This window comes from Pseudopodoces humilis, chromosome 1 (genome assembly GCF_049639895.1).
Source record: "Pseudopodoces humilis isolate 2021_Gansu_Grassland_sample_001 chromosome 1, ASM4963989v1, whole genome shotgun sequence".
NCBI classification, from domain to species: domain Eukaryota; kingdom Metazoa; phylum Chordata; class Aves; order Passeriformes; family Paridae; genus Pseudopodoces; species Pseudopodoces humilis.
The window spans coordinates 69125404-69140419 of NC_142200.1; the positions used below are offsets into that span (position 1 = coordinate 69125404).

The 15016-nt window shown below is 42.5% G+C and overlaps 1 protein-coding gene across 7 annotated transcripts in view; it reads right to left on the reverse strand.

Annotated features, from left to right (window-relative positions):
• Positions 1-12792, reverse strand: part of VWC2 (von Willebrand factor C domain containing 2) — a 57712-nt gene extending 44920 nt beyond the window's left edge. The window contains exons 1-4 of one of the 7 annotated variants that reach the window (XM_088058270.1): positions 12694-12792; positions 12164-12275; positions 10812-11587; positions 4032-4161 (exon numbers count right to left, since the gene is read on the reverse strand). In XM_088058270.1, the coding sequence (XP_087914396.1) occupies positions 4032-4161; positions 10812-11519 (838 nt within the window). In that variant the 5' untranslated portion in view covers positions 11520-11587; positions 12164-12275; positions 12694-12792. Of the gene's footprint in view, positions 1-4031; positions 4162-10811; positions 11588-12125; positions 12299-12342; positions 12422-12693 lie in introns of those variants that run through there. The other 6 variants (XM_088058267.1, XM_088058261.1, XR_015773006.1 and 3 more) reach the window with 6 other exon arrangements.
• Positions 12793-15016: the final 2224 nt, after the last annotated feature.

Sequence of the window (15016 nt, forward strand, 5' to 3'; positions counted from 1 at the left end):
ATTTCAACCAAATGATGCGTATTTCAACCATAACTATGAACACAAATAAGGTCCTCACTCATTCCACCTAAGGCATCTGAAATGACTGCAATCAGTAAAGTCTCCCTATTGCACAGCCAGTAAGAACAGACATCTCCTGCAAATGTTACAGCCCTGATCCTGCAGGCACCAGTGTTTTTATTTTTGACTGTACAGCTATGAGCCTCTGCCAAAAGGAGAAGCTCAGCTCTCCTTGCTGTAGACAGAGAAACGACACTGACACACAGATAGATGAATGCAAGGAAGGCAACAGGCTCCTCTTCATTTTATCTGGGGCAATCATTCAGCCATATAAAGAAAACAAAATCTCTTGGGGACCTTAGATCAAAATGATTTTTGGTCTAGCAACCACAACTCCTCCCCTCAAGCTCCACGTGAGTTACGGGTTTAATCTGATCTTCCTGCAAGCACACCAGCAGGAGTGGGGCCACCCTCGACTTCATCGGCTGCTCCATGGCTGTAGGCTTCAGGTACAGCAGAATTCAGCTGTGCATACCTATCAGGGCTCTAATGCTGGGAATAGAAGTGGAACACATACAACCAGGGTAATTTAACATAGAGCAAGATAATTCACTACCAGTATTACCCCTTGCCCCCTTCCAGAGCCCTAAATGCATCAGTGACAGATACACAGACTTTTCCCAATGAAAGAGTGACTGTATGCCCATTATCTTTACCATTAGCTGTGCACAAACTGAAGAAATAGCTCTATCTGAATCTAAGGTTATTGGTAGCACTGTGAACAGAGATGTCTTTCACAGAAGTAACCACAATGCTAATATTGTATAGCAGGATGGATATTTGAACTGGGCACTGTTACTTAATGCAACTTTCTGAAGTCAGATTTAACTGACTGGATGTTTTTTTCTTGTGGTTGATGCTGATGGTTAGCAAAATCATGAAGCTTAACACATCAATCCACGTGAGAAGAAAGCCTCTCCTCCATCCCCCTCTGTTCTCACCCTGTTTCCTTTCACGGCATTTATATAAGATAAATACAAACCAGCTCCCTCAGTAGCAGTGACTTGAGACATAAAAAGCAGGAAAAATTCCCTGATCCCTCAGGATCACCTCAGTGAGGTGTTATCCTCTATATACTACTTTTCAGAGCAAATGTTCCTTTAAAGGACTCCCCGTCCCTGCCCAAGAAGGAGAAAAAATTTTTTCAGCTATGGAAGTATCTAGGCCTCTTTTTGAAAGTCATGATGCAATACAGAAGATTATTAAATATGACACATACAACTATTCCTTAATTCCACAAGTCTTCTTCACTAGCTCATCACTGTTTACATCCAAAACAAGTCTGTACCTACACATGTGCACTGTTTTGTAAGCTAAATGTGCAGTTACATATCTGCCCCTCCTCGTAAGGGTTGCCAGCAAATTTGTGAAAATGGAGAAGTCAAATACCTGCCTTCCTACAAGAGATAAGGCACAGCGTCTCACACCTGTCAAGACACTGAATTCATTAATTTCTAATAATCACAGGCTTTCTCTAGATCTCTTCCATACTTCTTAATCGGGCATTTGTATACATTCTTACTAGTGACAGAGGTAGTTGCTCAGGTCTCACTGTTGGGTCACTGCCAGCAATCTTGCACCAGGCAAGTTGGGAAGGTGTTGTATGTTAAGAAGTGGCAGGAAAAGCAGGGAAACCAGTTTGAATGTGTGCATTTTCAACACACAAATTCTAGTAAACGTAGAGAACTCAAACTTCACCTCCAACCCCTTCTTGCTCTACTGCAGATGATAGCAGTTAGCTCACTTGGATGCTTTCTACGCTTCCACCTTTCCCAACAGTCAGGTTAAATAGCTGAGCTCCGTGTACATCAGCCAAAGCTTTTTTGTGTTGCTAACATGATGTCATTGATGTCAAAAATGTAACAATCAACCCTGAAGCATAATGCAGTGACTGTTTCTCCAACTCACATTCACAGCACATTTGTACCAGCAGGCTTCAAAATGAAAGGATGAGGCAGGCTAGGTTTTCCTGCTCAGTAGGTTTTTGCTCCAATCTAATTAAAAACATTCAGCAATTCACTGAAGTTCCTAGAGAACTGCACGTGTACCATACTTTAAAATAAGCCCTAAAAGCAAATAGTCCTTTTTTTAAAATGCACTTCCCAGATGGGGAGGTTTCCTCAGAAATTTCTTGATATTATACTGAAACTGCTGAACCAGAAAAGTTGGGCTGCTTCTGAGCTATCTTGGTCTTGCTGTTATTGTTAATAGTTTTCTTCTTCACCTAAAAGCTAACAAGGAAAGCCACCGCTGGTTCTCTGACATGCAGAGAAGTGACAGCACAGATCACGAGAAACAGGCAGCTGTGGTCACCTTGGTCTGAAACTGGGTCAGAGATGCCTGCTCACAGTTACATGGGAGAAACATGCAAGTTATTACTTATATTGGGGATTCAGAGGCTGAGGACAGGAGTTCTGGCTGGTGGACTGAAAAGGCAGCTTCCTCACAACAAAAGGTATATTTCATGTACCATTTTTGGTAACTTTTCATCATTTCTGAGAAAAGTGTCAGGGAATCTATGTGAACAGCCAAGCCAAGCCAAGCCCTGCACTGCTAAACAACCTTAATCCGAAAGAGAGCCATCAATGGGAGATTGCCACAACTGTGCATTGTGCTGCTGCTTGTGGGAGAATGTGTGCTGGTGGAAGGTCAACCCAGCTCCAAACGTTGTTAAGATCACTGGACAAATTCAGTGGGAAAGACTATAGTGTCTTAACGTATTCTTGTATTAAATTGAATGGAGCTTGTAACTCCATTCCTGAGACTGAAAACAGACCTTTGGCCACTTTGACCTGGGGAACTGCAGCAGAGCATGTCACACACAATCTCAGTGACACTCTTACCATCAAGTAAGTGCTAAAGAATCCTTTGGACTAGCTAGCTATGACATCACCAGCTTCCAAATTCAGACTTTCTCAAGAACTGTCCCTAAATGCCTCGAAAAATGCCTGTCCTCATCTCCAGAAACAAGAGTGCCCTTAAGCTGTACAGCCGAGAATAAATTCCTTCAGGGTTGTAACAACCAATTAAGGGATGTGAAGCAATTACTTTTATATCCATACAAATGAAACTCCTCCAATGCAATTAACAATCCCTTATCATCTACTGTTGAATTTGCAGAAACCATATGCTGTACACTCTCTCCTCCCTCTACTTTCCCACAATTTTAAGCAGTTTGTTTTAGCTAATGTAATGAAACCCACCTATTCAAGAGAAATAATAGATGTGTGCACATTATCTGAGTATTTTTAAATGTCTTTTTTAATTTAAAATATAATTTCATTTGAGATTTTGCAGCTTTCATTTCTATTAATAAATTATAATTTCTTTTTTATAAGTGATGAGCTAGTATGTCATGTAATTTCTTTCCTCTAAATAGACTAAGACTTTGATCTAATGCAAGCCCTTGCTGGGACTAGAGAGAGTTTATGTCTAATTTAGTTACAAAAAATATTCAATTAAAATTGGGAGTTTAATTCATTTAGTTATGAAAATTAGATGAGCTCAATAAGGTACATTTGATTTGCCTTAAGGAAAAACACCAAAAAAATCCAAACTGAAAAAAGGGAGAAGAAATCTGAAAGGGATACAAATATGAACAGAGAACAAAAGCAGCTTTTCCTGCTCATGTTGAAAGGCGAATAATATCAAGAGTCTGAGTTCCATTTTGTGTACCTATTTAAAATACAGTCACAATGAGTTCATAAAAATGATATATCCAAGACATACATGAAAAGCTGGTATTAACATCCTAACTGTCTCTTGGGTAACAAAAAATCTCCATAGATCATAACTGAGTCCACCCCAGTCAAGGGAGATCTGATTCCTCACAATAGACCTTCCACACACAACTCTTCTCCATCTCCATTTGACAAAAAAGAAAAATACCAGAATTATTTTTAAAAAGCAGAACAGAGTAACATGGATCTCTCAGAGGTCTGTCTCCTCCTAGTTTTGTAGCCACCACTCACCATTTTTGCAGATGGGACAGCACTGGTCAGGCTCATACACCGGATCCACACACTCGGTCTGGGGACAGGCTGAGACTGTGCACAGCACTTCGCCATTGGCTTCACAGCGACACCTCTCACATGGAGAAACCTGAAATACAAAGCCACTCACTTTAACTCCTTCACTTAACGCACTCCTGGAGTGTGAAATGCACACCTTCTCATCTGTGATGTTCTTTCCTTCACATCTTTTTCCTCCCCACTCTAAAACAAATGGTTTTATAGCCTAAATAATGCAGAGAGCAAGACTGGGTGCCTGCAAAATTATAGTGAGAAAAGAAAACCAAAAACAAACCAGGTTCTTCTTTGAACCTACATACTGAATGGGAAAGTCAGAGGGGTGTTGAAAACAAGAACAGTGAAGACTATTAATACAAATAAAACAAAAATTACCTTACTAAATTTCTAATGAATTTCCTGAAAATTAAGTTCATAATCTAGTTTGGTTCAATTAGAGGTTCAAAAAATAATTTAGACAAAAAAACTGTATTTTAAAAGAAAAGTTTTGCTAAATGAAGTTTGAAACTTCTTTTAATGGAAATCCTTACTATAATCTTTTTCAGACTTGAGAGTATTTTGGTAGCAGAAAGTTACATTTTATTGAAAATTATATTTTTCAAAGAGAAGTCAGGAAAAAGAAAATATCCTTTTGAATTCAGGTATTTCCCATACGTTAATTGTTTTTGGGCAATTCTTCTAATACTTGTAACTTTCTGAAAGAAGTTGAAATTCAAAGAAAGGGGTGAAGGAAAACACAGGAATTCTTTTATACCTAGTGAAATGTTACTGGGTTTGAAGAACTCTTACAGAATAGGAATACAATGAGATGAGACTTGAAAGACCTACTTCAAAGAAATTACTTCTCAATAAAAGAGTAGCAAGACTCTCTTTAGGAAAAAATGGACTTTGAAATGTCTGTATTTGCCACATGTACAATTCCAGCTGTCCTCTTCAGCATTCCTGGCCAGGCACATCACACTTGCATTGCTGACATCCTCATACCACAAAAGATAGAGGGAAGCAAGGACGTGAAGAGCAATAAATGCTATATTGTAAATCTCATTGCTGCACTCCAAAAAAACACATGGGTATCCACGCTCAGAATACAGGATGAAAATGAAGCTGAACGTTATTATTAGTGATCCTCTATAATCTGTGCAGATTACTGATCTACTTAAGAAGGAGGTTGTTCTTTTTATGGATCCTTTTTCATTCCAGATTCCATCTGATGCAGACAATCCCCCACTACAATTCTCCAATAAGAGCAGAAAAAATATAAAATCTAAAAAAGAAAAGAATTCTTTGCAATGAAGAATCATCCACCCAGATGTCTAAGTGGCACATCATCTGCTTCTTGTCCCTATTTTTTAGGCAGCCCACCACATTTTTTCCTCAAATCTGTTCTCTGCTTGCCTCTCACATCCTTCTCACTTCCAAAGTTCAAACATGCTGATGCTTGCAAAGCTTAATCTCTGACTAAATGCTCATTCATGCTTTGCTACTTCCCTTCCCACCTGCCAAGGCTTTTATTTGCTTATGCACTCACATACCTTTCTTGCCCTCCCCTCTGCTTAGAAAGCCTAAATAGGGTCTCCTGCTGTGTTGCTTTCTGCTTTTGTTACTATTATTTATTTCAGGTTTCCTTTGCTAGCTACTCGCTTTGAGTTTTCTCTTTGCTTTACACTCTATCAAGGATAACACCACAGCATATGTTTATGAAATCCCATATGGAGACTGACAGCCCAGTGCAGAAGATTATTATTACAGACTTTGTCCTGTAATTGTTTTTAAACTGTCACCTTCACTTCCAGAGCTGGAGTGTTTGCAGATGAGGAGGTTTCTGATCCAGTACTCAGAGTTGAAAGGCTCAGGTATTTCAAGTAATCACTTGAAACACACATGAAGTTTTGAGTGTCAACAAACCTGAGCTCCTAAGTATTAAGTCAATCCTTTCTTCTACAGTTACAAGTAGAAACAATACTTACTAAATTATAAAAACATGATTTTTAAGGAGGACTGATTTTTAATATTAATTTTAATATAGAAATATTATACAATATATAATCCTACTTGAAAGAATAGACCAGCACTCAGTTCTAAGGATCAGGATCAACAAGGTAAACCTACAGCTTTCAATCAAATGTAACACTTTTTGCCATGACTTGGAAAAGATGCAAATTTGCAACCATCAGAGTTGAATGAGATCAGTAGCTACCACAACAGACATTCCTTAATCCAGGACACTGCTTAGCAGCCGTGTCATTTGATATTGGAAGTTGCGTAAAAACTAGAATATCTGATGAAAATCAGGAAACAAGGCAGCACACAGATGCTATTCCTAAAATCTCTCCTCTGTAAAATTATAATCATATTATAATTACATAGGTTTACTAGATTTCCAAATTTGACAAATCCTGAAATTCTCAGAAAAATAAATCATTTACTACTGATTGAAAAACAAAACTAATCTAATTCTTATCTAATAATGATGATTCAGGATATACATTTCTGTCCTATACAGCACATATACCTGAAGACTACATCTTTCATGAACAGACTACACTGTTGATGTGATACTGCAGTATTGGAGACACTTCTAGTGTAATACATCATGGGATTTCAGAGGAATATTTATAGTGCACTCTTGGTAAGTACTGTCATCTGGACAACCCACCAACCTGAGTAATGGCAGCAGCAGTAAGGAAGATTTCCATGAGCTTAATCCTACAAAGCTCTTTTTAGGCATGCAAGTAAACCATAGTGGCTGCTAAAATGGTATCACTGTCAGCCATTATCTGTACACCTTTGGACTAAACAATAGCACATTGTTTTTTAGTGATCATCAGGATACAGCAGGAACTGTAGAAAACCCCTACTTTTTGCAGCTTAATGGCAGCTCAATACTTGGAGACATAATTATCACTAGAGGGAGAGACAATAAGACAGTGCCTTTACGTAACAGCAGCTAATAAATCATAATGAAAAGACACATTTGGTCCTTCATTTCCCCCCTCTACTCATGCAATGCAAGCACATTCCCTGCAGCAGAGTTCCTAGTGGCAGTTAATGCAAGGAGCATCCCACTTGCTCCTGTAGGGAACAATCAGCCCAGCAGCACACACGCTCAGTACTTCTGACATAACAAGGCTGGACTGGAAATAATACCTTCTATCAATCTCTCTCCGATGACTAATGATACCACGTCTCTATGGTCTATAGATGAAGCTGTTAACTCTACAGAAGCAGAAGTTTCGTCTATGAAAAAACTGCAGGAAGACAACAAGAGGCAAGAAGTCTTGTGTATTCACCAGGCAGCCATAAAACCTGTAGAAAACAGACTACAGATGGTAAGAAAACAAACTAGTTCTTTAGAATTGTTTAAAGGGAAGTTTATGAGCAAAGGTATAGGAGTTGCAGGCACTGTAAAAGAGCAAATGCACTACTGTGTAAACTTCTAAGTTTTCCGCTAGTGGGGTGTGCAGAAAGCTATAGCTTGGTAAGGGTAGTAGGTCTATCCAGAAGCTTAATGTAAATTGTCATAATCAAGAAGTGACAAATCATTTGTAGTCCAAAGTAATTTGAGCCTTCCCCTACCACATGTCCAATTTTTATTACAAACCAAAATGACATCAAAACAAAACCAACAAAAAAGCTGGATTAATAACAGATATACAATCTGCATCTGGTTTCTTAAGCCTTGAAAACACTGATTTTTTTTTTTTTTTAAATCTGTCATAATGCCAAATCTATTTTCTTTTTTTCTGGAATTTTTACTAATATTTTCTTGCCACTGACACAACTCAGGTGAGCATGAATGGAGTTACACTGACAATAATAAACATACCAGCCATGTTTTTACTACTCTGTGCCAACAAAACACCACAGGTCTTTCAAAACTCACTTGGGTTTGTTGACTTCCAGATTTCCAAGTAACTCACCATTATATACCAAAAAATGGTTCCAAAAAATACCATTTGTGGTAGCAAGGACATTCTAAAATACACAAAACAGCAGCTTTCAAAATTATAGGTATTTTCCAAAACATTGCACTTCTGAAGATAATTCCTGGTTTTGTAAGACTTTATACATCAGCTTTCATTTTCAAATTTTACTTGGATGATTTTGACTATGTGCTTTAGAAACCTTCAGCTTCAGTGCAGAACTTTAACACCCATTGCATTTCACCAAATAAAGATTTTGGTACCAGTTCCACTAATATGGATGTTGTGATCACACTGCTATTTTGCCTTACAATACCCACGGGTGACCAGAGTGGCGCTGATGGAAACAGCTTTATGAGACCTCATCCTTTCCCTACACTCAAGTTGTGTTTTGTGCTGACATCCATGTCCTTTTGGAAAACACAAAAATGCATGCATACATGCAGACACAAGCAAAGCCTGAAGGACAGACTGCAAATCAAAGAAACACATCAAATTCCCCAGCACACTCAGCTTCTGGCTCCAGTCAAGGCAATTCTTTGCCATGCCAAGCCATACAGGAATTGTATATAAGGAGACTCACAAACATTTATGTATTATTACATATCTATGCATAAATGTTTGTGGAAAAAAATGTCACCTAAATATTAGGAGGTCACCTTTTTCTTCCTTCAGTGATGTCTGAAAATAGTAGGCGCAGATACAGAGAAAAATCACATCACTATCCATTTATAACTGTTTCCCTGAGCTTAATCAAGAGATAGCATATTAGTAACCCCTTTAAGACCAGCAACTTTAAATTCACAAAATTACCTTTGAAACTGTGCAGTTGCTTGCATTTTGCAATTGCTTCCACTGCGAGAACCTGACTACATCTGCATCTTGTGTTGCCAGACAACTCCACTGATTGCAGTCGCCTAGGCAAACAGCTGCATTTACAGCTTGTGCTCACAGTATTGGAACCAACACTGAAACTCAACTAAAAAACAAGGTTCTCACACAGGAAAATAATCAGGCTGCAGTTCCACTGTCTAATTGTATCAGTAACTTTCCTTGCTTGTCCTGAGCAGACATCCCTTCTCACTTGTGTGTCCAAAGCTGGGTAAAACAAAGCAATAAAGGAACCAGTGTTTCATTAGAGAAAGATATGAAGACAAGGGCTAAAAGATGAATGGATTTAAAGCTGAAACCCCAAATCTTTTCTGAACATTTCTGTAAATGTCACTGTTCAACACTCCATTTTTACCAAGGCTGTCAGCCATATTCAAATGTACCAGGGAACATAAGGGTTCTACACTCACTACATATTTAACAGTGTTTTAGGCTTACTTTACAGTCATTAATACAACACCACTACAGAAAAAGGCTAAGAAATGGAACTCTGTAGAAGAGTGTGAATGAAAAACAGGGAGAAGCCTTTAAAATGCTGACCTATGGAAAAAGTATGAAGAAGCTTCATCTTTTGGCCAACCCTTAAGAATTAAGTTTGCTGGGAAAGAAAGGCTCTCATAAGCCATCTCTGAAAAGGTCACACCAACTAGCTGCTGCTAAGGTAGCTGCTCTCTCTTAAGCAGAAAACTGCCACCCTGAAGCTGAATGCAACCCTTGGGGGTGACATGGAAAAAGGGAGGATGATACAATGTTTTCTGCCATACCTTGCAATTCCCCAGGGCTCTGCACCCTTCTGCCTAAGAAGAGCAAGTGACAATGCTCTTACTTATTATGGAGAAAGAAGTTCTGCTCTATTATTTATTTTCTCTTAAATTGAAGGACATGGAAAGACATTATGAAAGTTTTCGGGAACATGCAAATACCAGAGAGCGAAGGTGACAACTTACTTTCAGCCTTCAAAAATATATTTTCTTTTTCTCCATCGTGAGGGGCTCAGCTTCCGGAACCTTTAATTATATTTCATACTCCCCTCAATATATTCAGCATTAAACTCTCTGGTGTATTCAGAAATGGGTTTTAGAACAGCACTGTATCTAACAGTCATTCACAAGAGAATTCACAAGCCATTCTTAGAGCCTGCTCACAGGTCTCAACCACAACAAAATACAAAACAGAAAAAAACAAGGTATGCAACCAGAAAACTGGCCCCAACTCCAAAACTTTTGAGTGCACTGTAACATCTTGCATTTTCAATGATAACGACATTGCACAACAATGCTAAAAAGAGCCTAGTCTTAAAAGGATTTCCCTGAACACAAAGCTTTTCAAGTCCTTTCTTTAGGTATCACTGCAATCTAGACTGCAAACCATGCTATTATTAAAAAGAACGCCTATAGTCATTCACAGAAAGCAAACATTATGCATCCTTGGCAGCACTTCTTAAATAGTTAAAAAGGAAAAAGATATGACTGTTAAAAAAAAAGGGATTATCACAAACGGATTACTAGGAATAAAAATCAGTCCACAAAACCCTGCTTGATCCCTGCAAGGCAGAAGTTTAACAGTTATTAGTTAAATAGGGAAACAAATGTATTGCAGAAAATTTTCACAAAATCCATAACACCACTGAGTGGCATCCTTCCAAGTAGCATTTTTTACTGTAAATATCAAAGGAATTAATAAAGATCAGCACTCTCACTTAAAAATGTTAAAGTACCATGCAGCAAGAAAGGTCATGTTTAAGGGGAATATTTTACAGGGCTGCAGAATATTACAGAAGTAATATTAATACAAAAATTAAAAGAGGAGGGGGAGACCCAGAACACACTCTCAGAAAGCAGTCAAAGATCATAATACCACTTTAAACAAGAGAACAACCCACAAAATGACTTTTGGTTTAATTCCTTACCATGAACTCCTCTAGGGTCTGGTAGGTTTTCCCTCGGAATTCGCAGTAGTTCTTCCTCTCCTTGCATTGCGGGCAGCACTGCGTGGTGTCCACATGGATGCAGCGAGGGTGGAGCCTGGGGCACTCGGGCTGGATACATAGCGGGCCCTCTTCAGTGCAGAGGCAGGGGCAGGCAGAGGGGCCCGGCGCAAACTTCTCCCCGATAGCATAGACGAAGCCACTCTCGTCCACGCAGCCTTTGCCACGGTAGTCCGGATAGGCGTACTCCTCCGGAGGCTCGGGAGTGACACTCGCAACAGATGCTGGGAGAGATGAGTCTTCAGCCATCTGACGTTCCTCAGGAGCAGCATCCCTTTGTTCTTGCACTTGAATGCTCCCAGATTTACTGCTTGTCCCCTGGCTGTTCCAAGCCTGCTTTAGCTTAGTCCAAGACTCCTTGTTCGAGTAGTTCCTGTTCCCTTTGCTCTTCCAGTCCCTGCTACCCTCCTCCCTCCCGCTCCTGCCGATGTCATTCATTTTTCCTGGACCTGTCTGGCTGTCCCTTGTGTGATCCCTCTTTTCCTGGCTCGTCTTTATCTCCTGTTTGTCTTGAGCCTTGGCCAGTTTTTGTACGGGTACGGTGGAGCTACAGAGGGCAACCATGAGGCAGCAGGTTACGAGAAGAGAACTAGAGAGAGCGCCAATTGCCATTGCAGTACAGCTGGGCATCACCTACTGCATCCCACAGGGGACACTGCATTCACATCGGAGGGAAGCGCTTCATCGATCCACAGTCCCTAGGAAAAGAAGGATTAGGAATACTTCAGCTCTGCACTTCTTCGCCCCCCGCACCCCGCCTCGCCCCCACCGATGCAACATCTCAAACAATATGCAACCTGCCTCGCTAGTTTATGCAAAAGGCAAACAGCCTGCTGCTGCATCCCTCCTCCCCCGCTCTCCCAAGTCTTATAAATAGCAGGGCTCTGGACACCGACCGGGCGTCTTCGGCTCCAAGAGACCACCACGGAGAACTCCGGGAAGTCAGCGTTTGCCAAGGCAGGTGCAGGCAAAACTCAGAGCGCTTGGGAGTTATTTTTAACTTTCAAATGACATGTGAAGAAGACGGACGCCCGATGAATTAAATGGAGCCCCCCAAAATCCAGCAGGGTCCGGAATAAAAATTACCCAGTTGAGTGCTATTCACTGTCTGCATACACGATGATTTTCATTAACCCCTTATTCAGTCTGAAGTACGTTGGTTTGGGTTTTGTTTAAATACCTGCCAGCGAGCACGTTTCTATTACAGACAACTAAAACCAAGCACAGTAAAACTACCTCCTTTCCGAACTACCCAAACCAGCACACACCACCACCTCTTCCTCGCCCGTGTTCGAAAGACAAGGTAGAGCAGCTCCGAGCTTCCGCAGCCGAGGCTCATTTAACCCACATCCTCCAGGAGTTCGGCAGCGCTCCCGGCTCCTCTCCCTGAAACATTGCACACCAAATCGGGAAAAAAAACCAACAAAACAAACCCCCAAGCCAAAATACGTACACTACTCCGGCCACGACAAACAATGCCGCTGCAGCCTCCCGGCACGACCCCATCTCAGCGGTACTTCTCCCCAAAGCCATTTAAAAGCCTCTCTCTCTACACTCCCCGGCCCCCGGAGAGGGCACTGTAGGGCACGGCGCTCTGCCCGCCCGGCAGTCCGGCCCGGCCTGGCCCGGCCGTCATGGGGGAGTCGGGGCTCCGCGCCGCCCGCCCAAACTTTCCGGAGGGCTGGGCTGAGCCGCACGACCCCCTCCCAGCGGAGCCGGGAGGAAGCCGGTCCAGCCCCTTTCCCAGCCCGGCCGACTCCCCCGTGGCCCGGCGCGACGCGTTCGTGCCTCCGTCCCTCCGTACCTGCGCTGGCGCCGCGCTCAGCCCCGGCGGCGGCTCGGGGCGGCGAGCCTCGCCCCGCGCCCGGCCCCCATGGCGGGGCGGCGGGCAGGTGGCCAGCCGCGGCTTGTTGCTGCCCGCTCGCCTCCGCAGACCTGCCGAGCCCGCAGCGCGGCTGTGCGGCCACAGCCGGTGCGGCCACAGCTGGTGCGGCCCCGCCGCCCCGGGGAAGGGCTCCGGCACGGGCCCCGCTGCACTCACATGGCGGCTGGGCGCCCCCGTCCCCGGGGGCGGCGGGGCGGGATGGAGCGCTCCCTGCCTCTCTCCGCGCCGTGGGTGCGGGACAGGCGCAGGGCGCGGCGCGGGGAGGGGACTCGGTGCCCGCCGGGGGGCGGCAGTGCAGCGGCCCTGCCCGCCCCTGCCGCCGCCGGAGGGTGTGCGGGGCGGAGACAGCCCGCTCCTGCCGCAGGGCCCCGCCGCGGCCGCGCTCAGGGGTCGGCGAGCGGCTGTCGGGAGGGAAAGTGGGGCAAGGCGGGCGCGTTTGGTGGTCGGCTCCGCACGCCAGCGGCTGAAACTTTTGGCGGTGGTAGGGGCATCTGTTCGGGACGCGAGCTGCGAGCTGTGCGCTGCGGCCCAGTCCGGCGATGGGCGCTCTCCCCGCGGTGCGGGACGCCTGCGGACCTGGTGGCGGACTCGTCCCGGCGCGGCCACGGCCGGCTGAGCAATGTTTATTCGGGACGGGCGGCCTGTGCCGTCTGTGGCTGCCCTCATCCTAGCATCACATGCTCTAGCGCTCCCCAGCCAGCCTGCTCTAGCAGCGAAGTGGTACGTGGTTTACTAGTTGAAATACTTACTGATGCTGTTTCGTGGCTGATGGACAGTTCTGAAGTTAAATATAGTTGCATTTTTCTCCTTTATAATTTTTTGATACAAAAAGAAAAAAAGGACAAAATGGTCGGTTATGAAATGTCTGCTGAAAGACTTGAGACAGAAACACACTAGAAAAGCTAGAGGTACTTTTTCTCATGATCTAAGCAAGGGCTTGGTCCACAAAAGGTTATTTATTTATGTAGTTATTTATTTTTAAGCTGCATTAGATGACTTACCAGTATAATCTTTTCTGAATTTTGCTTTACAGACGTTCCAAAACAGTCCCAGCTGCACTAACCCTCTGCTGCAGTAACACTTTTACATCTGCTGTGCCCTACTCATGGCTAGGGCTGGATTTCCTAATGTATTTGGCACTGTATCTGGAATTTTTAGTCTAGGTATAATTTTCCGGGTTTTTTTTGTTGTGTTTTTTTCTATTTGAAATGGTAGCAGTGCAGTATCAGTACTCAAGAGAGCAATGAAAATCTGCTGGATACTAATGTTTCATTGTTAAGTACCTTCCTGAGTGCCTGTTGTGAGAACACAGATACTTATATTTCTCCACAGGAGGATGCAGGTACTAAACTCTTGGCTGCTGGATTGTTGCTGTTAAAAAGTATTAACTCCTGTCTAATTTTCAAAAATATTTCTCTTGAAACCTCCTTGCATCTTCCAGTCAGATATTCACCAGTTAAATAACGCTTTAATTCTCTGAAACTTTAAAATACAAGACTTAAGTTTTGAAGGATATGAAGAAGTCACATTTTTCCATGGGTCGCACTAAGAAAATGAAATTCCATATTGCTTGACAAATTTCTAAGGAGTTAATATAGACTTTTCTCCTTATCTGAATACTTACAACTAAGTACTTTCCTTACCATCGCATTACCTCTGAGTAAAGAATTTAATCTTTGCCGTGTATAAGATGAAAAGATTTTATGCCTTATATAGTTTAAACCCTGATTTGGGGTGAGCAACCAGTTCACCCTATTGCTAATTGTAGAAGAATAACTTGAATGACAGTCTTAGCTTTGAGTTCAAAAGCCTTTGAGCATTGCTGTTCAGCAGCAGCTCTTTGTGGCTAGAGCAAGGCAGAAGAAAATAAGGGCCTTGGGAAGGCAATGCTGTGTCTATGATAAAAAGCAGAGAGAAGCCAATTTATGGTTCTGACACTTTCATATGTTCTCAGGTGAATCTTTGGAACAAAATCTGAGATCTTCAACACTCAGCATTTAGAAAACAGTTCTCACTGTTTTAGCTTACTTTTACTAAGAATTAGCCTAATTTTATAGTATACAGTTGAATGGAAAACAAAAGATAGCTATGTAGTAGAAATAAAAATTGTTCTGGCAAGAAATAACTTAAACTGATCATCTCCATTAGACCAGACTCAAGACAGTGAGAGTGGACATCCATGCTGAATATAGTTGGCTATTAGTCAAAAATTAGGGGGACTGAAATTTTGATGAATATTTTT